The 26945-nt window shown below is 31.3% G+C and overlaps 2 protein-coding genes across 2 annotated transcripts; both read right to left on the bottom strand.

Annotated features, from left to right (window-relative positions):
- Window positions 1-14: 14 nt before the first annotated feature.
- Vta1 (vesicle trafficking 1) lies at window positions 15-6133 on the bottom strand. Its single transcript, XM_085951983.1, has 4 exons — window positions 5884-6133; window positions 5507-5657; window positions 3444-3601; window positions 15-1820 (listed from the first exon to the last, which is right to left on the bottom strand). The coding sequence occupies exons 1-4, from the start codon at window positions 6059-6061 to the stop codon at window positions 1300-1302; spliced, it is 1008 nt and encodes a 335-aa protein (XP_085808109.1). The 5' UTR covers window positions 6062-6133; the 3' UTR covers window positions 15-1299.
- A 10722-nt stretch (window positions 6134-16855) lies between these two features.
- Window positions 16856-26310, bottom strand: Rheb (Ras homolog enriched in brain). The gene is made up of 5 exons (XM_085952148.1): window positions 26113-26310; window positions 25947-26018; window positions 23725-23932; window positions 21201-21330; window positions 16856-19175 (listed from the first exon to the last, which is right to left on the bottom strand). Exons 1-5 carry the CDS (start codon window positions 26159-26161, stop codon window positions 19086-19088), a joined length of 549 nt encoding a protein of 182 aa, XP_085808274.1. The 5' UTR covers window positions 26162-26310; the 3' UTR covers window positions 16856-19085.
- Window positions 26311-26945: the final 635 nt, after the last annotated feature.

The raw sequence follows: 26945 nt of genomic DNA, 5'->3' as shown, positions 1-26945 counted from the left end.
TAAAAAAAATACTATAATATATAATTTTTATTTTATGATAACAGTAATACAATATAATACATAATTATTCACTTATAAACTATTCTAATTATAAATTAAGCTGATACACGTTATTTGGTTATGGTAAAATTAATTCTGAATTAGCTGTAAAGGGATTTATTGACAATATATAAATATCTATATCGTTAAAGAATATTTTAATATTAATTCGTAATTACATGTTAAGCCGTAATATTAAGGCATTTTAATTAAATAGTATAAACATTGGAATTGACAAAAAATATAGAGCTAATATCGAACATACAACTTACCATAGAACAAAAATAATATGCACTAGTTTAGGTTAATATTGCTGATCGACTCACAGGTCAAAAGCCTGGTGGCTCAACTCGCAGAATTATCATTCATAGTGATCTATGTAGTGGAACTATTTCCTTTTCTTGCTGCATTTAAAATATTCACAATAATTGCATTGTTAATAGTATTTTTTTTATGTTGCCTGTCCTTTTTATATTTTTTTTACCCTTTATTGTTCATTTTCTGATAACAATTTTTTTTGTACAGTAGAATCTTGATTATCTGGACTAATTTCAGATGAAAAAAGTCCAGATAATGGATAAATCCGGATAATTAGAAAAATAATAAAACATCTATTTTACATGCAGAATGAACACTTTCAATATCAAATTGTATATTTTAAATAGTACCTTTTTTATAATCGTACGAAATTGATCATCAAAAAGAGATCCAGATAATCGAAGTCCGGATAATGGTTCTACTGTAGGTATCATTTTTAATTTCTCCTTCCACTGTATCCAGTTATTAGAACTGATTGTGACCATCACTTATTGATTTATCTTATATTCATCAATATTGTATACTTCTATGCTTGGTCTTGTTGGGTGGGGTGACCTTGATAACATCAATGAATAAAAAAAACATCTTAATCTTTAGTCTTAACATAATATTTATAATGAAAATAATTTGATTTTTTTGAACAAGCTAATGCTAAAATTCTACTTGATAGCTGAAGAAATCTTCACAAAATAAGGTAAAATATGTTTTTAAAATATTAATAGGTATTCGTTAAAAAATCAGCTACAAAATATTGTCCATATGCTCAAGACTTAGTTGTTTTATCAAATGGTGAAAGAAGAATTTTGCTGTCTAGTCTATTGTTTGTCACTGTGATTAATAAAAGCAAAAACAATATTTTAATACATCTTTATTAATTTTAAAAAGGCATGTCGCGTCGGTTGCTAAACCAGCGGTGTTAATATTATAAATATCAATAGATAATTATGCTGGGTCGTGACCGGTTCGCAGTAGTTGTAAGGCGTTATTTAAGTTGCTTATAGCTGTTGAGATGTCGTCATATGTTAGGGCACTGCTGGCCCATTTACAATACTTTTGGGCCTTTGTAAGTTGATCGGGAGTGAGGGACACATTGGCTGTTTGATCGACGCTAGGTTGAGCGGGCACGCCTGCTGGAGCCGGGGCGGGATGGTACGGATGGAAGCCTCCAGGATACATATCAGGAGTGTTCGGAACCGATGGTAGCGTAGCAGATGGAATGTTAGGTGGGAAAGGTAACCCTCCGGGCATTTGTGGGGGCATGTAAGGCTGGAAGCCGCCGGGATTCGCTTCAGGAGATCGTGGGACAGACGGAAGAGAATCTGCAGGAGGAATATTGGGCTGAGAAGGGAATGCGCTGAACCCGATATTCTCATTTGGATTATCTTGATTGGTCGGTTGTGTTGGAACTGAAGGATCGCCGGAACTAGCCTCATTTGCTTCATCGTCATCTGTAGGTAATGGACCTGAAAGTAACAAAAAATTATTAATATATAAGGAAATCAGTTATTAACCTATTGGGTTATAATTACATTGAAAACAAAATTGAGGAAATAAAGAGGAAGAAAACATGGTGACAACCTAAAAACATACTAATTATGTACGTTAATATTAGTGATCAAGCATTTTGTTTTCTGTCAAACAAGACTTATAATTTTTGTTTTGTGTAGTAGGTAGGTACCTGCTTAAACATCACTAAATAATATCTACATAATGGTTGTATGTAATGGTACCGAATCAGGCGGATTCTAGGTGAATTGAAATAAACTCATCGCGAATTGATGTTACATAATTATGTGTGAGGATTGGTTAGTTCCACAGTCAATAAGATGAGATATGAAATCCAGTTGCCATAAACGAAGACTTTGAACCAAGCTTTTGATGTATATGGATAAAAAAACCAAGTTTTTAGTGGGTTTTGGGGACATTTTTTATTATATCTTATTAATGGAGTGTACTGAAATATGTCCACTATTGTTTAAATTAAAAATATACAACGTTATTTGGTTTAATTTGATCAATACAGTGGCATACATGGCATTTTATAAATGGAAACTAGTCCTTGTTTTCAACTTAAGTACTTACTTATTTCTTCTTACAAACATGAAAGTGATTTTCTAAAATGTATCAATAATGTACTTTGCATTCATCATAATATGAAGCGTCTAAAAGCAAAACCCGATAAAGTCCACATTTAAAAAATAAAAAATACATACATGTACCTATTATAAGTCATTTCACACAATATGTAATGATAACTTGAAAAACCCGGCAAGAGCATACGAAAAAAAATGTTTAAACTCTTAATGGCACACAGAATCCGATAAGTCCTGTGCATTGATTAGAGTGACAGTTATTAGTGTTGACAACTCGCTGTAGTATTACAATTAATAATGTCTGACTTAGTCCTAAATACATCAAAATCGACTAAGAAGTATCTAGAATGCAGACGATAAGCAAAGATTAGTGGAAAAGAGCTAACGAGCGCCCCATATACGGTGATGGTATAGTTACATGCAAAAGCCGGTATCTCTAATTTTATTTTGCTTATATTATTTATTGCAATTATCGGTTTAGTGTCTAATAAAAATATGCATATTGTTTTTAATTGGAAACACAATATGATGAAAAAACTAAGTAAAACACAAAAACGTCATATACTACTAACATTGGAAATTGGACATATCGGTGTTTGCTTTTAGACGCTTCATACGACTTATGGCTACAATCTATATTGATTGTGAAGATTGGCCTACCAATAAAGAAATAAATAACCACCTATTGATCTTTTGTTTATTATGGTTAATAAAGTTAATGCAAACAATACCCCAAATATGTTATGCCGGGTACTCATTAGCGAGTCGTAACTATGACTGTTGCAGATACAGTAACCAGTATAGACGCCAAATAATCAGTTTGCGAGACTAATAAATAATTATTTCGCATCTAGTGTTGGTTACAGTATCTGGAACGGTTACAGTTACGGCTCGCTAATGAGTACCCGGCTTTACATATTATGTACTCATGAATTTTAATTAATTTACTTCGAACAAACAAAATTGGTCAGAAAAAAATATTTATTAGCTTACCGGACACTGGTGTTTCGCCATTTTTAAGACAGTTGTGAATATAAGCGGCCTTCCATTTAGCGTACTTTCTATTTTGCAGCACCTCCTCGGACAATTCCCCAAATGTTGCCATCACATCATAAATCATTCCACTGGTATAAAAGGCTTTAACAACATTTCTGAAAATCACAAATCTTCATAAAAACTAAACCTTACATTACGTATCTGGAAAGCACAAATAAAAATTCGGAGAAAGAGCAGAGGTTCCAAACCTGCCAATGTTGACATCCAAGCCCAAAATGTACACACCTTTGTACACAGGATTCTTTTAACGAATATGTAATAGTTATGAGCCATTTGACCAACCCACTGCGTCCTTGCTCTGGGTCAAACACATCAAGCGTCAGTATTACAGCACTCAGCTACGACTCAACACGGTTGCACAAGTTAAGTTGCAAAGGAATGAAGCAATAACTGAAGACACTTGAAACGTGATGATCACTATTGCGCTAAACAATAACCATACCATAATATCATGGCTATGGACGTGTAAGCGTAAGACCTTAGTGGCAGCATTTTATCAGGTGAAGTGTGCACATCTTTAACATACACGCCGCACGCACTGCCACTGAGGTCATACACTTAGCAGCACTGCAAACTACTGCTTAAATCTTTTAAACCATTTACAGTGCTATGAAATTACAGCCTTGGCATGTCGGTTGCCAAGCTGCCAAACAATGACAACTTAATTTTTTCCGCTATTAGTATATCTGCCAATCGTTGTCATGGGTGTTAGAAGGTTTGAAGTTATGTTATAATGCTATTTATAAGTAAGATAAGGCTTAAGAAAATTTGGCAGAACACTGCAGGATAGATAGGATGCAGCTTGTGGGATTGAGGCAATATGAATATACTAGATGGAAAGCGCATCCAATAAACGAAATAAAAATCTAAACTCTTGTTAATTATTAGGAATGCTGGCATCTATTATATCTCATGTCAAATAACAGAAAAAGATTGTCTGGAGTACCTCTATAAAATTAAAACCAAATCCCATAATTATTTTACTAATGAGAATGAAAATGTCTCGTGTATGTAGAAGTATTGTTTCCTCAATAATTAATGAAGTCATCCAAATGGGAAGAATGTCTTTTAAAACCTTCCAATAAATCTTTTTCAACTTTTGCAAAATGATTCACATTAATTTAGCGAACCACCACAATATAATATATTGTACTACTGACTTATTGACTATTGACTACTGACGTATTGACGCGAAGACATCTTAATATTGTATACAAGTTAGAAATCAGCATGCCACTTGACTTTTGGGGGAGACTAAGTCAGAGTTGCGTAATATATTATAATAATATGCATGTATAATTTAATTCCCTAACTATTTTTTTTTTTGTTGAATAATGCGAATGACAGCAAAGCTATTTTCATTTTTTAATAACCCATTTCTTTTATTCAGTGAATAATTCACAAGATTTTGAGAATGTAAGATTCCATATATTGAACATACATAACTTGAAAACACCTCTGATATATACCCATTACAAAAAATCATATTTGAAAAAAATACGAAACTCGACGGAATTTGAACACGTATAACCATTTGTGTTGCGCCAATCTGTGCATTAACCAATTATGCTACAAGCCTCCTATCTAATTGCGACAATTTAAAGTAGTAGGTCATACATGAAATGCTTATCAAATTGTATTATTATTGATTATCGGTTTTTGTGTATTAAATCAAGGAATATTAATTATCTTAATTACTAACTGATGCCCGGCTCTCGCTAAATATTTTATAATAACATCTATTTGAACTCGCCAACAATTTTAAATAAACTATTTCTTTTATTCAATGAATAATTCACCACCAATTATACGGGTTCAAATCCCGTCGAGTTTCGTATTTTTTTCAAACATGATTTTTTCCAGTGGGTAGGTATATATCTGAGGTGTTTTCAAGTCATGTACGTTCTATTTTCATTTGTTTCGTTCACGTGGCATATCATCATTTGACTTGAAACTAATGTTTTTAAAATTGGTGAGAAAAAATTAGGTGTGTTGCTTACTTTCCAAAGTTACCTTCTCTATCTTGTTTGTCAGCATAGAGAAAGAGTTTGAGAGCATAATTTTCGAGATATGCTTGAGCTGCCACTTCTATGGTGATAGCTTCATTTTCAGTGTGAATTTTTTTCTGTTCTTCAAGCCAGTCCATGAGACCTGCAATTACGACAATAAAATAGAACATTTTGTTTTCAACTAAATAATATTCAATTATGAATATAATCACCAAATCGTCTGCAAGAATAATTATGATATCATCACTTAATAAAAACAACCGTGCAGTATTTGAATTAGTCGAATCCAAGATCAATTTTATTTATATATGAATCAGAAGCAAATTATATTAAATATTAATTAACGAAATAGAATATTATCCACATACCCATGAGAAGTTTTGTTTCTTCGGGAGTCTTTTTAGATGACAATTTGAGGCCTACTTGAAGTGCATGTAAACGACACCAATATGCCACAACTGGATCACGAGCGTCATGCTCGCTTGCTGTTTTTAAGTAATGTTGAATTTGCTTTAAGCTTGCAGGACATTCCGGCAAGTTTGACATAGCGGAAATTACTCTAAATCAACTTTGTATATTTAGAAAATGGACACCTAAGGCAAAAACGTCACTTTGTCTGACTTTGACAATGAATGACCATAGACAAATATGTGTTATTGACCATAGAGTATCGACTATTATAGACAAAAATGGTAGGTAAAAAAACTCATAGAAAGGCAGTGTTGCCATCTTTTTATATGCTGATTATAGTACTAAGGCGTAAAAATTATAGTACAGGAACATTTTTCGTTTTGAATCATTTAAAATTATAGTATTTTGGTATATTTGGCGTAAAATTATAGTATTTAACATTTTTCGCGGAATTAAAATTATATTATTGTACTATAATTATAGTACGGTTGGCATCACTGTAGAAAGGTAAGTTATGAGTAGGATTACCATACGTCCTGATTTGATCGGAATTATTGTTCCGAAGTCCTGGTCGGTTTGTCATTTTGACCCGGTATATGATTGTTGACTGCGGAGCATTTAATTACTATTTAATTACCGCATTTAAATAATTTGCTAATTATATCGAATGGTCAATTAATTAGTGTACAACAGCTGTACCGTCCGCGTGGAAAGGATTAAGTAGGTAAGTTTTTTCTTATTCACACACAATAGTATGATAATTTGAACCTAAAAGTCATCACTATTGTATTTATTTATTTTTTAACTATTTAGAAAGTATACATGTTTAGCCAAGATTGATAGATAGCATCCCATCATATCAAATAAATTGTGTGCATTTTTGTTATTGTCATGACATGATAGTTGATGACAGTCATCGCCAGACAGTGCAAAATGAGATTGTCGAAAATTCTATTTTGTCATTGACATATTACTTATTTTAAGATATCTAGTTTTCAGTAAAAATAAGGTATATATTTACTGATGGCTAGCATAATAGCACAGTACAGGTGCATAAATTTACTGGTACCAATAGCTTGTCAATTTAAACTAGGTATCATGATAATAACTGTTTACACGTAAAAGTGCTGACTGTCTCGCCAATCTCATTTTTCAAGCGTAAACGATACGTGTTGTCATTGTATGGCGCTATTTCACTGGTTGTGAAATTTTCACCACAAGTGGCAAGTTCGCCACTATCGTTCTACTGCGGATGCATATATGTCATGCAAGTTGCAATTATTTTTACCTGAAAATTCAGAAGCCGCTAAACTATTTTGATCCATAGGTATGCATATATTATGTCATGCAAGTTGCAATTATTTTTACCTGAAAATTCAGAAGCCGCTAAACTATTTTGATCTATAGGTATATGCAGTCTTGCAACTTGCTTGATAACATTTGCAGATTATCAAGATGGTCGCGAGAATAAGTACTGCCACCATTAAATCCATACAAATATAAATGGACTATAACAACAAATGGTCAAAATCAAATGATTTCTGATGTCTACCTTATATTACAGTATAACCCCTATTTTACGTTTTTTAAGGGACTGAAGAAAAAAAACCTAATTGGAGGGAAAATGTAAAAGGGGGGTATTGAAAAAAAGAACATTTAAATTTTATGTTTCTAAAAAAATAACGTTTTATTAAAAAATAACATTCAATTAAAATTTTTATTGAAAAATCGTTCGAATGTCACGACCCAATCATTGTCAAGTGCGCGTAACTCACATATTTTGAATAATTCCAACGTAAATCGCGGGAAAGAAAAACGTAAATGCGGGTATTAAATGTACTGAAATACATCGGGACTGAAAAAAATACACGCAATTGCCGGGAAAACGTGAATTCCGGGCACGTAAAAACGAGGTTATACTGTATGTACATTTGCCAAAAAATATTTTCATTGTGCATCAGGTTCGTGAAATCCTCGAGATTATTGCTGTCTCTTAGAAAAACTAAATATTGTGTTCCGGTTTATTAATAATTATTAATTTGTAATTAAATTCACTTATGTATTTTGCACGAAACTTGGAATAATGTAAAACAAATCATCTTTATTACCCCCGAATTTCGCTGATTTTGATTCTGGACAGAATTTTGTAAAAAAAAACGTCGGAAGCTCTGGAGTATTTTTGGGAAATTTTGTAATTTGGCAAACAAAAATAGATAATTTTTGTAGAAAGACAAAAATATTTCCGCAATCTAGTTTTTTTCTTTTCTTCTGATAACTCTTATTTTAACCCTATCTGGCATATATTTTTATTTGACAGTTGGCAGTACAGCACGTTTCTTTTGAGTGACTCTTCACAAAACCATTATTTTAAAAACAATGCATTTTTTATAAATATAGTATATAAAAGTTTATAGAGATATAAATTACATCAATTCTCTTATTTCCCATGATTTCCCTGATACTTTTCTTTTAAAACGACTCCAGTGTCACATCAGATCTGTATCATATTGATGAAGCAAATACCAAATATTGATATCTTCATTTGGGAGGGCCTTCGATTTGGATTATGGGAGGTTGGATTATTATGGTTAAAATTACAAAATAATATGGAAAACAATCTACCATTATTATATAATACTTATTATATTTCAAGTTGTTTCACTCCAGAGGAAATTGCTATACAATTTATTATATTCAGCATCAGCGTTGCCAACTTATTGTTTTTCTTGCCAGATCTAGCATTTTTCAATAGGCATCTTGTGGCGTTTTTTGATGCCTCCAATAGCTTTAAATATGCTGAAAATAAGGTAGATATTTAGTTTATATAAATTCAGGTATGTACATAAAATTTTTGAGCATCAGATACTAATGAATGTAGGTCAGTGCCTAAGAAATAAAACACACAGTGAAACAATAGGAGCATTAATGGCTTAATAATGATATTGATATAATGGTATTAGGTATGACTTAACCCTTTACTGCATGATTTTTTTTTTTTGAAAAATTTTATTTTTTCTTGGTGTCAAAATGCCTTGTGAATGAAGGAAAAATAATGAAAAAAATATTTTTCGAAAATTTCATTAAATTTTGTATGCTACTGCGTGGTGTCGCAGATTTATGACATTTGGAAATCTTACATTTTAGTATGACAAAATACAAAACCAAATGAAAACAATTATAAAAAACTAATGTACACACCTTATTTGATGTGTAGATATTTTTATTCAACCAATTTCAATCTTCTGTATATTTTTTTTTATTTATTTACAAATGCGGATTTTCGCGTACATACGAATTCGTCAACTGTCAAAGCAGAAATGCAGAGACTATAATGCAGAAATGCTTTATTTCTTGAAATTTCCAAACAAAATCGGTAAAGTAAGATGTTTATGGTAAAACAGTTTTCTAGGCATCGAAAAAGGATATTATTTGATAATTTACACAGATGGCATTGGCTATATCGAAATAGTTTGAAATGTCGCAAATTTGCGACACTATGCAGTAAAGGGTTAATCAATGTGTGCTTAGGTGTGATGATGTGGCACCAGTTTGATGATTATCGTGGATTCCACCCTTCTGATGTTGACTAATTATTACATATCATCGTTTGTTGCTAAATAAATAAATTATTTCTTTGATGTGTCAAACAAAGGACTTCTTTTATTTCTTATGACATGACTAATAATTCATAAGAAGATAAAGATTTATGAATTTTTAGGTATGAATGTTTTCAATATTACTAACGTCATCAGTTGATTCAAGATCTCGGGTTGAGCTACAATATTAATAATGTTTTTGTACAAATCTAATACAAAAATAATAGTTGGTGACAATTTAATTGAAATTCATATATATTTTTATAGTGCAGTATACACATAATGTAGGATGGGATTTTTTTGTCAATTTTTAAATAAGTGTCTGTGCAAATACCATAGGCCAACTATTTGTCGAATTTTGTACTTTTTCTCTATAGGCAAAAAAATACATATTGAATGCGATGCAATTATGGTAGAATAAATACTTGCAATTTAATTTTCACAAAATCTACATTTATCACAAATTTTCCTGCCAAATAGCTCGTTTTCATACCCCGTCTGGCATGTTTTTGTCAACGATAATTGGCAACACTGTTCAGTATCCGTAAGTAGGAATGTATGCGAGTACTATATAACATATTATTTTTCTTCTTTCTGTGCCATATCCGTCTGTTATCGGACATCGGCGATTGTTTCACTTATATCTGGGAAAATAACAAGGCAGGAATAATTATCCTTTTTTCTTTCCAAAATAATGATATAATTTATTATAAAATTATGACATTGGGCGAAATATTTACAATATAAACATAATATGTATACTTATTATATTCTAATAAACACTAGAAATATTTTTAGGTACATAATATTATATTTATTATAATATGTAAGCAAAAGATTTGGGTAAAACGCCCTTCATTAGGTTTGTTGGAATTTTTTTGGTTTTACATAAATAAACCATTCAATAATGAATCACTTACGCAATACATATAAGGATTGTTCATTGACTAACGATTTAATTTAAAAATTAAGCTCAAACTATATTGTAAAGCCGGGTACTCACATTGCGATGCAAAGCTGGTTTATACATTTCAAAAGTGAACAACTGGCTTAACAGTAATATTTAAAAGGTAATTGCATTAATATTATATGTTCCCATTAAAATTATATATATGTATGTATGTATGTATTTATAAAAATGCAAAACCCTAATGAAAGTGAATACGAATGAAAAAATCGAAAAAATTCTTAATCCTATTAATTAACCTACCCTGTAATATAAACCGTCTTAATTATGAATTTATGATGTCCTGCAAATTTAAATCATTACTAATTTACTTTTATGGTGAATTTTGGTAACTAAATAAGATAAGTTTTCGATCAATATCAGAAATAACAAGGAGAATTTCATATTATAGTGAAAAGCGATAAAATGTAATACGTTTAAGTGCTGAGACATCTACAGGAGATTGTTTCTAAACAAGCAAATAAAATTGCAAGAAACATTACCAATGGCGTACATTTACCATTAAGAAACCGTTAGGAATACAATAATTTGTTAGCAAAACATTACAATTACAACACAAATTAATAATCCTAAAGATGAAGGCTGACTATCTGATAGTCATAAATAAAGTTAAGTATACCAAAGACATAAAATTTCAGGGTTTATTCTACTTAAGTATTACGTTCTGTATTATATATATGCATATTAGACATTCATCAGGTTTATATTCGTGTAGCATACATTATGACTATGGCAGTTATCTTTACTTAGTCCTGTATAGTTTTAATTCAAAAGTGTGAAATATCTGAACCTATTTTCAAAGTTACATAACAACTTTACTGTGAATATTATGATACTAATATTTTTATCATCATCGTGAAAGCCTTAAAGAAGATATAATTTTAGTTTATAATAAATAATGAAATTGATTTTTCAAAAAAGTTAGTGACAACTTTTTCACACAAAATATCCAGCTAATTATAATTTATTGTTATACAATAAAGTTTCTGGTCTACTTTTAGTTGTAGCACTAAAAGATAAGCACTAATCTGAAAAAGTAGCATAGAAACATGCTTAATAATTAAATTAAAGAATATATTACAGTAAATTTTAGTTTATATTACATTAATTATATTCATGTATAATTTATTATAACCTTAACTTACTAAACGTATAAAAGTTTTATACACATCTTAACTAATTAAAAAGAAACATGAAAGCAATAATTGCACATTACTTACATAGGTAGGTACTTCTAATATAGTGTGCCTATAAATAAAGGCTTAACCTAGTGAACATTTTGTTTTGACATTAATAATTACGAGAGAAAATAATATAGGCACTAACACATTCATTAATAAAATATATTTATAACAAATACTACACAGGATAATCATTTAGCATGTAACCTAAATTTGAATAAAAGTTTGTGATAATGAAATCATCCACTAAATGATTTATTTTTTTGTAAAGCCATCTTACAATAATAATATTGATTGTGGAAAGGAAAAAGGGCGTAATCTACAGGAGGCACAAAAACGTGTTTCTTATGATTTTTGGTCTAAGTTAAAATACAAAATAGAGATAACCTTGAAGTGCATGACAATTAATAATTTGGTTTTTATATACTTAATCTGATATTAATTATTGAGTTAATTAAAAAAAAAACACAAACAGAAATGATAGTTAAGCCGTTTTTTCAACGTCACTTTGTTCTTTTTTTTTTTAATTGTTAGCTAAATTTAGATAATATATCAGCATTTGCAGCTTACATTCTTTGGACACAACATGTATTTAGTCTTGTACAATGTTATTATGCAATAAAACATATTTTGAAAAAAACTTAGGGTTACACCCTTTTCCCTTTCTACTTTCTATAGTCGATACAACAATGTAAGATATTTAAAAAAAAAAATGTGAAACATTGTATTGAAATAGCCATATGATATACAAAAGATGATTTAAATCATAATAATGTTATGCAATCTGGAGCCATTTTATAATATTTTATTTTATGAATATAACAATATTATATAAGAATAATATAGCTTGATATATTTTATTTTGGCCAGGATTGCCTGATTAAAGTAATAATTTTTCAAACATATCTAATTTTTTATTTTGATTATTTTTATATCAGAAGAATACAGATTTAGAAAAAAAAAATACACCGAATAGTACTGTGCTTTACCATTGAAGCAATCGATGTATTCACCAAACAAAATAAAACTTTCTAACAATATGTAAATGGAGTGTTATTCTACATTTTAGTTCATTCGATGTATAGTACACTCTCAGTAATCTGCCGCTCGATTATCCGACAACTACTATAATCCGCTGTTATTTTTAATAGTTGAAAGCACAACAAGCTCTATAATTCGCCGGTAAACGATTCTCAAATTCAGTAGTCCGCCGCGTACAAACGCAGATGAGACGGGTTTATTTTGGAAACTTCTTCGTAAAACGTACATTCATCACCAAGAAAGTAATGTACCAGGGAGGAAAGTGCCCAAGGACCGCATCACTTATGCTATGCTCCAATGTAACCGGGACACACATAATGAAGCTTTTGGTCATAGGGAAAGCCAGGAATCCTAAGCCATTCATGAATATCTGCCTCACTGAACAACTGGTTGTGTCAAGTATTTACTGTTTATTATTTAGTTAATAAACTTAGTTTATAAATATGTATAATTTAGTAAATACTTGATTTTGATTATAAATAAAACCATAATTCGTTAGTACAAATTTCTCAAAAAACTATTTTTACGAAATACCTGTTTTAATTTTTACTATATTTTGTATGTATGCACCATAATCCGCCGCTTTCACTAATTGGACACTTGTCTAGTTTTTGGGGTGGCGGAATATTGAGAGAGTACTATATTTGTTTTTTTTTTATTTGGTATGTTTTCGAAATTAAGTATATTCAATAAAGAATGCTACATTCTTCAATCTAGTGTATTAATTATTTGAGTAGTTTTAACAATTTTCTATTGTATTCATCTGTCATCGAAAAATCTTAAAATAAACTTAAAAAAAGTTTGGGCTGCATGATAAATGGATACCTTGTATGAGTGAAATTATTTGCAATACAACACATTGCAATAGTAGATGCAAAAATCCACAAAACAAACAACGATTTGTATATTTCAAGCAGCTTAAAATTATTCTAAGAAAGATAACCTCGAATTGAATGTTTATTATGAATGGTGTCTTTTTCGAGAAAGATTTTGACAAGTTAAAAAGCACCGAAAGACAACGTACCACAAATTCAATAAAGCATGGCCCCCACATAGGGGGGGCTGACAGGGATCTAGTATGGGGGCCCGGGCTCAGGAATGGCCCGGCGTGGCGAGTCGACAAGATTAAGTGATATAAATACATCACAAATCCTCTCTAATAGTAAAAAAGTCGCCTGTGGCGCTATTTTCCTTCAATAATGTTAATATTTAAAATTATGTGTTTGTACGATACAATTTTTATTTGTGTATACTCGACAATTCCATATTTCAAATGGATGTATTAAAATATTTAAAAAAACACTAAAAATATACACATTAATTTTACCGCGTACATCATTTGGAAAAAGCTACTGCGGAGTGTCACACTGCCTTTATCATTAGCGATAGGTAGGGGGGCCCGCCAAATATCCTACCCTGGGGGCCCGCTTCAGGATGTGGGGGCCATGATCAAAAGAATAATAAATTGATATTATAACCTGTGCTAAAAGAAAAAAAAACACTAAACCTGAATGGTTATAAAATCTTCATCCAAAAATAGTCCAGATAATAGAGGTTCTACAGAATTAATTAATAAGCCATAATAATCATTTCATAAAAAAAATCAATAAATATTCAATCACTATCATAATGATGATTTATCCATTTATTCTAACAAATGGATTATTAATCTTTGTAATTCTATAAATTTTTGTCCATAAACGCAATATCTATTAAATACACTGACTCAAGTTGCTTACAACTAGATATTGGACTGATAGTGCAATGCATGGTCACTAGTTAGGCTTGACTTTATTAAGATGTGTGTAGTCTAACGTAAAACGATAATTATTTGGCTTCATTTGTCTTTCTATTGAAAATAGCCATATTTAATATCCCTAGTTTGATTAAATATATTTTTTAATTGACAAACAATGGCAAAATTATGAAAAATTTATAATACAAATTCACAATTGATAAATATAATTGTGCTATCAGTTGTTTTACAAAATGCACACATCATAGGCACCGCGGAATATATTTTTTAATGGTAAAGCTTGTCAAATGTTATTATTTATTCACATTTTCATCTTTTGATTACGCCCTTACAGGTATGAATAAATTAATTTTTGTGTAGCACTTTTATTTTCATATCTCATTTGTCAGTGACCTATTGCCTTCTAGATTTACTATAGAATGTATATACAGTATAACCTCGTTTTTACGTGCCCGGAATTCACATTTTCCCGGCAATTGCGTGTAATTTTTTCAGTCCCGATGTATTTCAGTACATTTAATACCCGCATTTACGTTTTTCTTTCCCGCGATTTACGTCAGAAATATTCAAAATATGCGAGTTACGCGCGCTTGACAATGATCGGGTCGTGACATTCGAACGGCGTAAGGTGTTTGGAGGGAAAACTCCGTGTCTTTGGAACGGCGCACGGTGATTGGTCGGCGAACGACGCTGTGATTGGCCCGAGTTCGGCGCATAACAAGGTGATTTCAGACCAACCCCTGGAGGATTATGTAAACCATGACTCCAATGTTATGACATCAGACTTGGTGGACGTTGATGACATTGTTGACAGTCATTTAACACCAGCAGACTTGTCTGCTGAAGAACTGTCTGATGAAGAAGAGGTTGATATTCCAACAAAAGAAGAAGCAATGAGGTTCATCGAGGGTTTAAAAACCTACTTTACAAGCTTTGCTGATATTCAAGATGACACTTTTAAATATTTATATAGTCTTGAAAGAGAAATACATAACAAAAAAACAAAAATGCAACAAAATATACATGATTTTTTTATTAAAAAATAAAAAAAATTTCAATAAAAATTTAATTGAATGTTGTTTTTTAATAAAACGTTATTTTTTTAGAAACATAAAATTTAAATGTTCTTTTTTCAATACCCCCCTTTTAAATTTTCCCTCCAATTAAGTTTTTTTTCCTTCAGTCCCTTAAAAAACGTAAAATAGGGGTTATACTGTATGTAGTACAGTGGCGAAGGGTGGAGGTAGGCTGTTAAGATTCGCTATAAATAGTGCACACTAAACTTTTTTAGTCATATGTATTTGTTTTTATTGAACTAAGACTACAATTTACAGATGGTGTTAGTTAGTTTTTAAAAATCAATTAAAGCCTGCCTAAACGAAACCATAATAGTTTTGGTCTAATTTGGGCAATACGACAAAATTGTGCACACTTTTTCATTCATAGTTATTTGTTTTCGTTGGATTAAAAATACATATTACACATATTGTTGGTTAATTTTTTTAATTCATTAAGCCCTGCCTAAACCAAACTATAATAAATAAAAAGTATTACTCTATTTATAAAACATTCAAAGTTATGTATGATTTAATTGCATAATTTTAGATATTTTATAGATAGACATGTATTATCTATAATGGCTTGGTTTCTCAGGGTTTAATTGAATTTTAAAAACTAACCAACACTATCTGTAAATTGTAGTTTTATTTCAATGAAAACAAATAGGTATGTCTGAAAAAGTTTAATGTGCACTGTTTATGGCGGATCTTAACAGCCTACCTCCACCCTTCGCCACTGATGTAGTATATAGACAAATATCTTTGGATATAGAAGACGATGCAGTTTTCCATTGCCTAAGTTAAACATAAGTTGAGCCTAACTAGTGACTCTGCATCTCGCTTTATTCCATGTAATTAGAAGGATGTTCATAAGCACATGATTATGATGACTGTGCACAGTGATAACAATGACAACAATATATTTTTCTCAACATGTTACAATATCAATTCTGCAATGTGTCATCTTTTTATCTGATCTATAGTATTAATTAAACATAGCATATTATCATATTATAAATAGTAAGTTTAATTAATACCATGTCAGTGTAATACCACATATCTCATTTTTAGCTATTTTCATAAGACAAAAAAATTATTTGAAAAAATAAAAACATTAATAGTAAGTGAATGAGGTCACAATAATTGTGTTTTAGTCAACATACATAGTGAAAACAATTCTATATAAAAATATATAGTGAAAAGTTTTTATGTAAAATATATTATTTTAAGTGTTAAGTATTATTAATTAAGTGTTAACGGTTATCTTCAAAAAACTAAAAAAAAACTTGTCTTACATTTGTGTATTTAGGTACCTAATATGAAGATTTTTGCAACTTTTATCACTCTTTTTTAAAATGTGACATGTAATGTTTTCGAAATACAGTATTCAAGAACTATATGGATATAATTTTTACAATTTTCGAGTGGCGAAGAGACTTGGTACTAAGCAATTATTTAACATTTTCCTTGACGTAAAATACGAGAATTTGCCAAGCATAATAAATATTATGCGATTGTCAGGAATAATGCAAATAGATATATCATTACATCCATATTAAGAAATGACAATATGAGGCCATCCATAGACTGAAACCACATAGGTTTTGAACTGTGTGTTGTACTTAACTTATGATTTTTGTTCAAGGAAATGTAATTTCACTAAGTATATAAGCGTCTGACCTTATCTGTTTGAATATTATATATAAAAACATATAAATACTTAGTGAAAATATATTTCCATGAACAGGAATCATAAGTTTAGTATGGCACGCGGGTCAAAACAACATACCGTTTCAGTCTATGGATGGCGTCTATATGTAAAACTACTTTAAATAGTATGGAAATCAAAACTAATGTCAAAAACCCTAGAAAAACAAAATTGGACAAAGTGCGATTCAAACTCACATGTTTCACTGTCCGGGTGAGTGCTTTTATCCTTTAATCGATAGATCTGTCAATCAGTCATGCACATTAATCCTATCAACTGCATTACATACCTGAGTTGATTCAAATTCCGTTAATCGAAGAGCAAGCAATTAATCAAGTTAATTTATTAGCAACATTATTAAAGATGGCGTCAGAAGTCAAAATTAAAATTTATGAATAACATCCCTGCACTTGCGAATAATTTAGTAGTATGAAATTATCGATCTATAATCAAATTATAATCTTCATACAGATAGATAGAAGATAGCATGCGCCACTTTGGGGGAGCAAATAAATATCCAGAAATTTGTATGCAAAAATAATATCGAAAATTAGTTGAACAAATTGCCACACGTACAAATAATACAACACATTGATCACTGTCTCAGTATGTTTTGTTATTCTTTTTGCTTGTCATAATCATTTACATCAGTTCACCAAGGCAGTCTTCGCCACAATAAATTCCACTCTTTGGAAGTCCATATACTCCATATAAAAGTGAAAACTGTAATTTGCTTTTTTTTAGATGCTTTCTGTCTTGCTAAAAATGAGATGCATACTCGGTATTTATTATAAGTGGTGATATGTTTTATCATAAACATGAAATGATAATCGTGTTGTAGATCTGTCGCATTGTATCATTAAAATTAATATTAAAATCATAAGCTTTAAGGGCCAAATGCATATTCATACTTAAGCACTTGAGTGACCTTAAGCAACGCTTGACCCTACGCCACCAGAACCGGTGACATGTGGCAGTGAGAAAATATACAACATGTTTATAATAAGAATATCCTAGTTAGGAGAACTTAATTGCGAAACTTCTGCATTTGGCCTTAAATCTTCAAGTCTTTGTAATAATTGATACCCTAGTTATATACAGAAACAACTAAAAAAAACCTTGTTCTAAGATAACGAAATTAATGCCGTTTGATATTTTTATACACCTCATTTCAATTTGGAAATCTTGTTTTTTGCAGAACAATGATCAAAGAAATTTTACAATTCAATTAGGCAGTGTTTTTTGACATTTCTAAATTAGTGACACAATTAAAAAGTAACTAGAATTTTGTGACACACCATAATTGTTAAATTAAAAAGTTGCTTGAAATAATAACACATTATGATTTTTGTTTCATTTGTCGAGTAAATAATGATGGTATTTCATCACAGATCACTGGGATTCACTTTCCCAGGAATTATCATTAACAAGCGCGTAAAAAAAAATCAATTAAAAAACCCTTCCGAATTTTTGAGTTGTTTCTGTATAGAACTCAGGTACCATGGTGTCAAATTATACATAATGAACATCATCAAACTGCCCAATATAAAAACTTGGTGCATCACAAATACATAATATTGTAATATTTAATGGGATTTCTTTCCTGAATATTAATTTATACAAAGGAATAACTTAACATAACATTTACAAAACCGAAAGCAGAGTGCAGCAGTGATATATTTTTCTTTTTTTTGTGTTTATAACTATCAGTTAGTAAATATTGATTTAAAAAAAAAATGATTATACAAGTGTTTCTTAGGAGTTAGCTGGGAGTCGGTTAACCTACTCAATTTGTGACGATTCAATTTAATAATTTCACTGAGGTCAAGTTTAGTATAACGTGAGTGGAATTTCAACACAATACACAACCATTTTTTTCCGGTAGATTCCCATCGGCGCGCTCAATTTCAACTAGCATTGCGTGGAATATATCCGACACTGACTGAAATTGAAAAAATAAATTACATCAGATTTAATATATTTTATATTAATTATGTAGTGGTTTTTAAAAAGATTTGTTCTATAAAAATAATAATTTCAGTAATATTAATTCAATGCGCGATAACAATCCAATCGTCACCTCAATACTACAACTAGATAACTCTGATTTGGTCATTATTGTACGGAAAATGAAATTTAAACTTAACTTGATTAAAATAAATCTAGGTTATAATTATTATTTTAAAATTAAAATAGAAAATTGTGCTTGTCTGATTGGGAACAATTAAATAATGTTCAATTGTATGAAAAAATACTGTGAATATATTATTTTATTTATTTAACTAATGCATTTATGGTTTTAAAGTAATTTAATATTTTCCAACACAAAATTAATACAGTTCCCATTAACTTCTGACTTACCTAGTTGCATCATTTCGTAGAGAAGGAAATGTTGAATCATATTCAATAGCTATCAAAAACAGTAAAAAACAAGTTATTTAGCTGTAGTATTGAGGTGGCGATATGTTTATCGGTGGCCGTTTTCTTCAAATAGTCAGTAAACAATATTTACTTGACAAAAGCTTAAAAATTCTTTTTCATGCAACATGCAATGAAGAATCTGCCATCAGGATCATACAAGACTAGGGAATCCAATCCCGAGCCAAAATTCTGATCCCGGGATTTCGGGATTACAATTTGACAATCCCGGGACTGGTCCCGGGATTGGCAATTTTTCCATTGTTAATATAAAAAATTTATATTTACAAATAGCATTGATAAAATCGGTCAAAAATAAATCTAGTATAATTTATACTATTTAAGACATTTATTGTTAATATTGTATACGTTCAATCTTGGAAATACACAAGTTTAACGGAGTAAATAATATTGTAATTTAAATAATAATGTGAATTTAATAGGAGATTGCTGTTTCTGATAGTAAAGACTTAATGAATGTATTAGCGAGATTTAAAATAGTGAAGCAAATAATCATGGCGTACTTATAAATACTTCATAAATCTAATTAGTCAGACAAATATGAAACTGCCGTAAAACATATGATATCATGGTCGAATTACTTTGTTAAAAATGCGAAGCATTGTTTTTTTTCCAATCTTTCCATTTTTAATAATTTATGTGAAAAAATAAAATGAATCGACATATGGGTATAAATCAAACTTCATTCAAACTCTGTTTATTTCTAATGTAGTTATTTTTTATTAAGAGTATTTTTTCTGTTATATTTTCGCTTTTATTTTATTATCCATAAAAATTGATAAAAAAATCAATCCCGAAATCCCGGGATTATATTAATCAATCCCGGGATTCATAGGTATCAAAAATAGCTCGGGATCCCGGGATTGGAATCCCTATACAAGACCGTGGCATTATATACCAAGGAAACGAAACTGTGAAGATTCGCCTATAATGAAAATGTCTTACAAAAGACCTCGTCAGATACGTAATAAATAATCATACAATTCATAAAAATATGTGGTTAGCTTAGGTTAAGTCAGTAATCCATTTAACGTTATCACTGAGAAGTGCTAAGAGCTTGTCCACATGGCGTGAGTCCCACTGCGATTTACGCTCGAGTACCAAAAATGTCTTCCGCCCAGACAACACGTTTAATTTGGCAGTGAACCAGCTAGGTGACATAATTCATTTTTGAATCGGCATAAAAAACAAACGCGTGTAGAAAAAAGCACGACAACTTAATTTGTGTTAGTCGGTTTCTATGAGCATTCGTATTTCGGGATAACTTGCAATATGTATTCTCGGCACTTTACAAGCTAGGTGACGTAATTCATTTTGGAATACACGAATAAACGCCGCGATCTTCCAGAGTCTAGCGATCGCGGGCGATTGTCGCGCGACAGTTGTCACGGCGCGAGTGCTTATGGATGGCTCAATGATGTCACATGTACCTGGAGAATGCGCAACTTGTTATGTGCGAGTCAAAACGCGCCATGTAGACAAGCTCTAAATGATGCAATATTATTATCATATTGTTATTGACTGTTACCTCATTTTGTTTTGCACTGGTTTCAACAAAAGCGGCTTTCCATTTATCGGCTAGTTTTTTTCCTTCCTCTGTTGATATTTTACGCTCCATATGTAAATCAGTTTTATTACCGACAAGTACAATTGGTACTCTAAAAAAATTGGCAAACAAAAATAAATAGATAATTAATTATAGATCAACAAATGAGACATATTATTATATATATAAGTATATTTATTTTTTTATCCATGTTCGATCCTAAGAAGATCATTATCGGCCTCCATTGAGTTGAGGTTGTAATAAAAAGATTTTTTATTTTCATGAGAAATGGATGTAAACCACTTGGTCAACCTATTAGGTTCATACTCTAGGTCCAAACATACATTGAAAAACAAACATGTGACTTTTCCAGACCCGGGATTTGAACTCAGGACCCACGACATAATCATCGTGATGAGTAAACCGCTCGGCCATCATGGTGGCCACCATATTATATTATAAAAATTTCATCATGCACACAACCGATCCGGCACAGTCACCGCTTTTTCATATCACATAATCTTTTCGCCCCCATAGAGTGAGCACAATCTCTCATTGTACCTTGGCCTCCGAATGCCATTTTCTTCAACAGATCCAAAGATTTTTCTCAGGACTCTCTGAAAGTTAACCATCCTTCTCTCATCCAGAATGCAGGAGGAGTTACCAGCAGCGCAGGTCATGTACACATCTACTGAGGATAAAGGAAAACCTGAACGGCCAATACTGACATGGATGGGCCACACCATGGAGGATTTAAGGATGTTCAGCTAAAGCAACAGGAAATCAGTTGCACTGGATCTTCCGGGATCGAGAAAGTTTTTAGAGAAGGTCAAAAATAATAATTTCTTAAGACGATCCACTGTTGGATTAGGCTTAGTTCCTTCCATACCTCTTGGTCCTTTTTGAGCAATAATTTCCACAATAGAAACGGAAGACCAGTTTCATCCTAACGGATATTTTCAATTGGTCAATTCAAATTAGTCCAATTAAGGGAGGAAAGATAGGGCAGGGTTTCCCAAACTATGTTCCACGGAACACCAGTGTTCCACGACAATTTGGTAAGGTTTTATACACTTTTGCAATATTTTCTGAAAACTAGTAAGGACGATTCCTGGGTTCGGAATCCATTTTCCGTGACAGTTAAACCAGTAGGCTTAAGTGCAAGTGACTATGAAAATTTCATTGATTTAATTAGTGACTCTGATTTGAAGATCAGCCTTTAAATAATTTCTGGGCGAGTTTAGGCGAGTCAAAACAAGTATTATTGTTTTCATGGCCCCCACAAGGGGGGGCTGACAGGACTTTAGCCTGGGGACACGGGCTCTGGGTGAGCCCGGCGTGGTGAGTTGATCAGATAAGTAAGATAAACACACATCACAAATTTGCTTTAATAATTTAAAAAAAAGTCCCTATATAATTGAACGATGTAATTTTTGATTATTGCGTATTCTACTCGATAACTTCATGATGAAAGTAGATGTATTAAAAATAGAAAAAAATAGTTAATAATACAATGGAATAAGGGCCCTTAATTTGAGCTGTAACAAATTTTGAAAATTGTTAATGTGATGTGTCACACTGCCTTTAACATTAGAGATAGGTAGGGGGCCCGCCAAAGATCCTAGCCTGAGGTCCCGCTTCAGGATGTGGGGTCCATGATTGTTTTACTTCCGTTTTCTACTACCCATTTATCCGAAGCGGGATTTTCTATTTATGCTGCAACAAAGTCAAAGTGCAGGAACAGGCTAGACGCAACATCAGATATTAGAATACAACTTACCAATATTGTGCCTGATATCAAGAAGATATACAATTCAAGGACTCAAAATTGTCAAAATCATTACCTAAGTGCTTTATTTATTCATATGTTTATATTATGTTATTGTTGTATACTTAAAAATATGTAATTACTAAATAAATAATGTGTTTTAATAACATTTTTTTTTTTTAATTTTAACTAAGTAGTAAGAATCAATCTAAAAAATAAGCTAAGTGTTCCGTTAAAATTTCCGGGTTTGCGAAGTGTTCCATTGCAGAAAAAGTTTGGGAAACCTTGAGATAGGATATCCAGTGACACAAAATAAATATCTTTCCTACAAGGTTTATCGATTCAGGCCATTGATTTAACATATATGATAGGCCTTTCGCTAAATTCAAATATATGTGATTTTCTGATAGTTCGTAAAGCATTCATAGCCATTCATCGATCCGCATATTAGTATTAAATGGTATGCAGCCAATGAGATATCGACTGATTAGTAAGGAGTGGTTTACAGCCAATGAGATTTTATATCGGGTTTTCCCAAACTGAAGTTGGGCAATGTACGATTTTCATTTGTATGAACCACTGTGGGTGTAGCGAAAAAATCGAACCTTATTGGTTCAGGCTTAGATGCCTAACATACTCTATATTCTTAATTTTTGATGTATGCATATATCATATATGTATCACTCTCATATAATATATATCACTCAATATTGCAATGGAAAATTAAAATTTACTTACTGAACTTTTCCGACTGTATCCAATAGCTTATCGTATATTATCTGAACGATTTGGAAGCTTTTACTTGATGTTATAGAATAGACAAGGACATATCCATGGAAATCCATACTATATTGAGAAGGAAAGATGCTGTACTCGTCTTGGCCGGCAGTGTCCACTAATTTCACTTCATAATCGGTAGAATGCAAGCGGAGACACTTGGTAAATGCTGAAAGAAGAAATCATCAAATGTTTAAATTCTACTTAGTGAGAAGTCTACTTGTTTACTCACCAAGATGTTACGAAATCTGATTGGTGCAAAAACCATAAATATACTGAAATTGAATTATGAAAATTAATGCATACTTTCAACCTGGCACATTTTAAGCAGGCACAATTGCGGACAATGGGACCTTGTACATTTTTCTATCATGTTCGATCCTAAGAAGATCATATGGGCCTCCACAAAATGAGGTTGTATTACCAGATCTTTGTTTATTTATAAGAAATTGATGTGAGCCACTTTCTCAACCCATTTGGTCCATAGTCTGGGTCCAAACACACATTGAAAAACAACATGTGAATTTTCCAAATTCGGTATTAGAATCTTGGACCCGCGACATTATAAACCTAACACGTAACCGCTCGGCCATAGTTAATCGTTAATTATGTATATGTAAGCAGTGCCATATTTCAGCTGAAATGCGTCAAAATGTTTTCCAGGAACTACTTTTATGAAACCTTTTGTATACAGCATGATTTTTATTTCATTTAACTTTTTTTATACAAAATTTGAGTTTGTTGACAGCATAATAGCGCCTGTATTGGTGCTATTTGACAGATTCCGACAGGTTCGTAGATAATCGGTAGATGTCAAAATATTCTGTGGGGTGTAGTTCGCATTTCTTCCGGCAGAAGCTTCTGAACTTTTTTGATACAACTTGCATGATAATATGTGTTTACACGTGCATTTTCTTGTTATGGCCGCGATAATACATACTGTCAGCAATAAATCTATGCACGTGTAAATGGTTTAAAACTTTTATGTTGGGACAATTTTCTTATTGAATGTAATGATTTCTATTTCATGTACAAATATAGCGTTTCTTTGGAAATTTTGCGTGGCACAGAAACACGGCTCGCTTCTTGGGCAGACATCCCTCAACTAACCAAGTAGTTATGCTATTATTCGGCCGAGGAGAAAATAATCTGGTCAGATTGTCTGAAAATTTCACAGCGATTAATTATTAAAGGATATCAAAAAAGAAAATAGTTATATAAATACTTGATCTAATCTCAATCTAATTTTGGTTCTACTGAAAAGTAGTAATTGTAGACTTATCACCTTTTCCATGTTGCCCGCAAATATATATTTTAACTATTGGAGAATATTACAAATATTAGGAAAATTACCAACATCAAATAATTAATCCTGAAAATTGATGGTAAAATTATTATGACTGACATACTGGAAGAATTTGTTTTATGCCGGTACACATAATATAATTATTTGATTATCTCTGCAATGTATTTATTAGCTTCTTGGTGGAATCATATTATTTTATATTGTGCAGTACTTACCTATGATAGTAAAGTATAAAAAAATACATACGATTATAGTTTTTATTCATGCAATATTTCGAGGCAAACTTTTCATATTCCATTTGAAATGGCTTTTAAAAACACATCTGATTATTTGATAACTAGGTACGTACCTATTATGTGAAAATTCGGAAAAATATTGAGTAAGTAAGGTAAGTACGTCATGAAAATACACAAATCTATTTTAAAAAAAAAATCATACTTTATTTTATTTAAGTAGGTGCTTGCTATGTGAAAAGGGTATCAAAATCTTGCATTTCACAAGGAATTTTACACTTTTATATTATATTTTATAGTATTTTGTTTAATGTAATATGTTTATGTATATATTTTACATATTATGTCAAATGTGATATAGACAGTTTTAATGACTATACTTCTCAATCAAAAAACTGAATTACTTACCTATAGGTATCAATATTTAAATGTCAATGAAAACTCCATATTATACTTGCACGTCAACTTGAATAGTTGGTTATAGTTCTCTACGTAGTTAGGCATACACCTCGATATATAAAACTATAGAGGAGGAGTGAGTTGACCAAATGTTGAGATTATTATCTTAATTTCTTATAATCGGTTCTATGTGAGTCGAAAATACAGTTTATTATCTAAGTAATGAAGTAATTAGATCTACTTACTATTTTCTATGGTTGGGTCATAAGAATCAACAAACTGCCCTTCAACAAACTGGATGATTAAAGATGATTTTCCTGAAATTTTACATATAAATAAAATATAATCTGATCGATACGTGGGTTTTTATTATGAAAAGATGGGGTTTTTATATTAGTTTTGAGTACTAACCCACTGATCTGTAGCCCATCATGGCAACTTTACGTTGCTTTGACGACATTGTGTAAAACTTTATCGACTTTAAAATTGATTCATAAGATAAACACAGGCGAAAAAGAAGTTATAAATTCAGATAATAGGATATAGATAAATTGCGTGGTGTGAATTATATTTTTAATGACAGCGTACAAAACAAATGTCACTTGAATCGCATGAGCAGAAGATTGCCATAATAACAAAATTTTGGCTGTATCTGCACTGCATAGGTGGGACATGGTAACATTAGCAGTGACATGACAGCAACCACAACGTTGCCAAAATGATAGGTAAATTTTCTGTTCATCTTTACGTACGGAAAGTTAAGCGACATAAAACAGGGTCATGATTTTTTCATAAACATAGCGACTGCCATAGACATAATATTACGCTGTAAACAAATAAATATAGTAGGTGTGAGTGAAACTGTTTACAAACTCAAGTGTTTTATTCTAGGTAATAAATATTATTATACGTTTTTTTGTTCCATTAGCGCGGGGAAATTTTTTATTTTCTTAGCATAATAAATCAACTAACGTCCCTTTATATGCCTTTACGAATAAACACAATGACGATATTATGTCGTACAAATACGCAAAGAGAAAAAAGTGTTTTTTTCTTGAATATTTCATTTTTACATCTACAAAATACATCAACACTACAATAATTTTGGTATTTCCGTACCATAATTTGGTGCGAAGTACCTAGTCTAATTTCGTAATACTAGGTCGAGCGGAGAAAACAAAAGTAAGTTGTTGAGAGATAAAAAAAGTCCGAAACGAAACAGATTTTCTCAGATTCGCCAGTTT

Source organism: Rhyacophila brunnea, unplaced genomic scaffold (genome assembly GCF_057557595.1).
Source record: "Rhyacophila brunnea isolate RB1 unplaced genomic scaffold, BYU_Rbru_1.0 scaffold_3, whole genome shotgun sequence".
Lineage (NCBI taxonomy): Eukaryota > Metazoa > Arthropoda > Insecta > Trichoptera > Rhyacophilidae > Rhyacophila > Rhyacophila brunnea.
This window is presented reverse-complemented; position numbering and strand designations above follow the sequence as displayed.

What these genes read in the sequence shown, in the direction of transcription:
- Rheb (XM_085952148.1), bottom strand. Translation starts at nt 26,161, where the DNA reads ATGTCGTCAAAGCAACGTAAAGTTGCCATGATGGGCTACAGATCAGTG. An exon ending in GATGGGCTACAGATCAGTGG is followed by an intron (nt 26,019 to 26,112) that starts GTTAGTACTCAA and finishes GTAAAATTTCAG; the next exon opens with GAAAATCATCTTTAATCATC. An exon ending in TGACCCAACCATAGAAAATA is followed by an intron (nt 23,933 to 25,946) that starts GTAAGTAGATCT and finishes TTCTTCTTTCAG; the next exon opens with CATTTACCAAGTGTCTCCGC.
- Vta1 (XM_085951983.1), bottom strand. Translation starts at nt 6,061, where the DNA reads ATGTCAAACTTGCCGGAATGTCCTGCAAGCTTAAAGCAAATTCAACAT. An exon ending in AGAAACAAAACTTCTCATGG is followed by an intron (nt 5,658 to 5,883) that starts GTATGTGGATAA and finishes TCGTAATTGCAG; the next exon opens with GTCTCATGGACTGGCTTGAA. An exon ending in TGGCGAAACACCAGTGTCCG is followed by an intron (nt 1,821 to 3,443) that starts GTAAGCTAATAA and finishes TGTTACTTTCAG; the next exon opens with GTCCATTACCTACAGATGAC.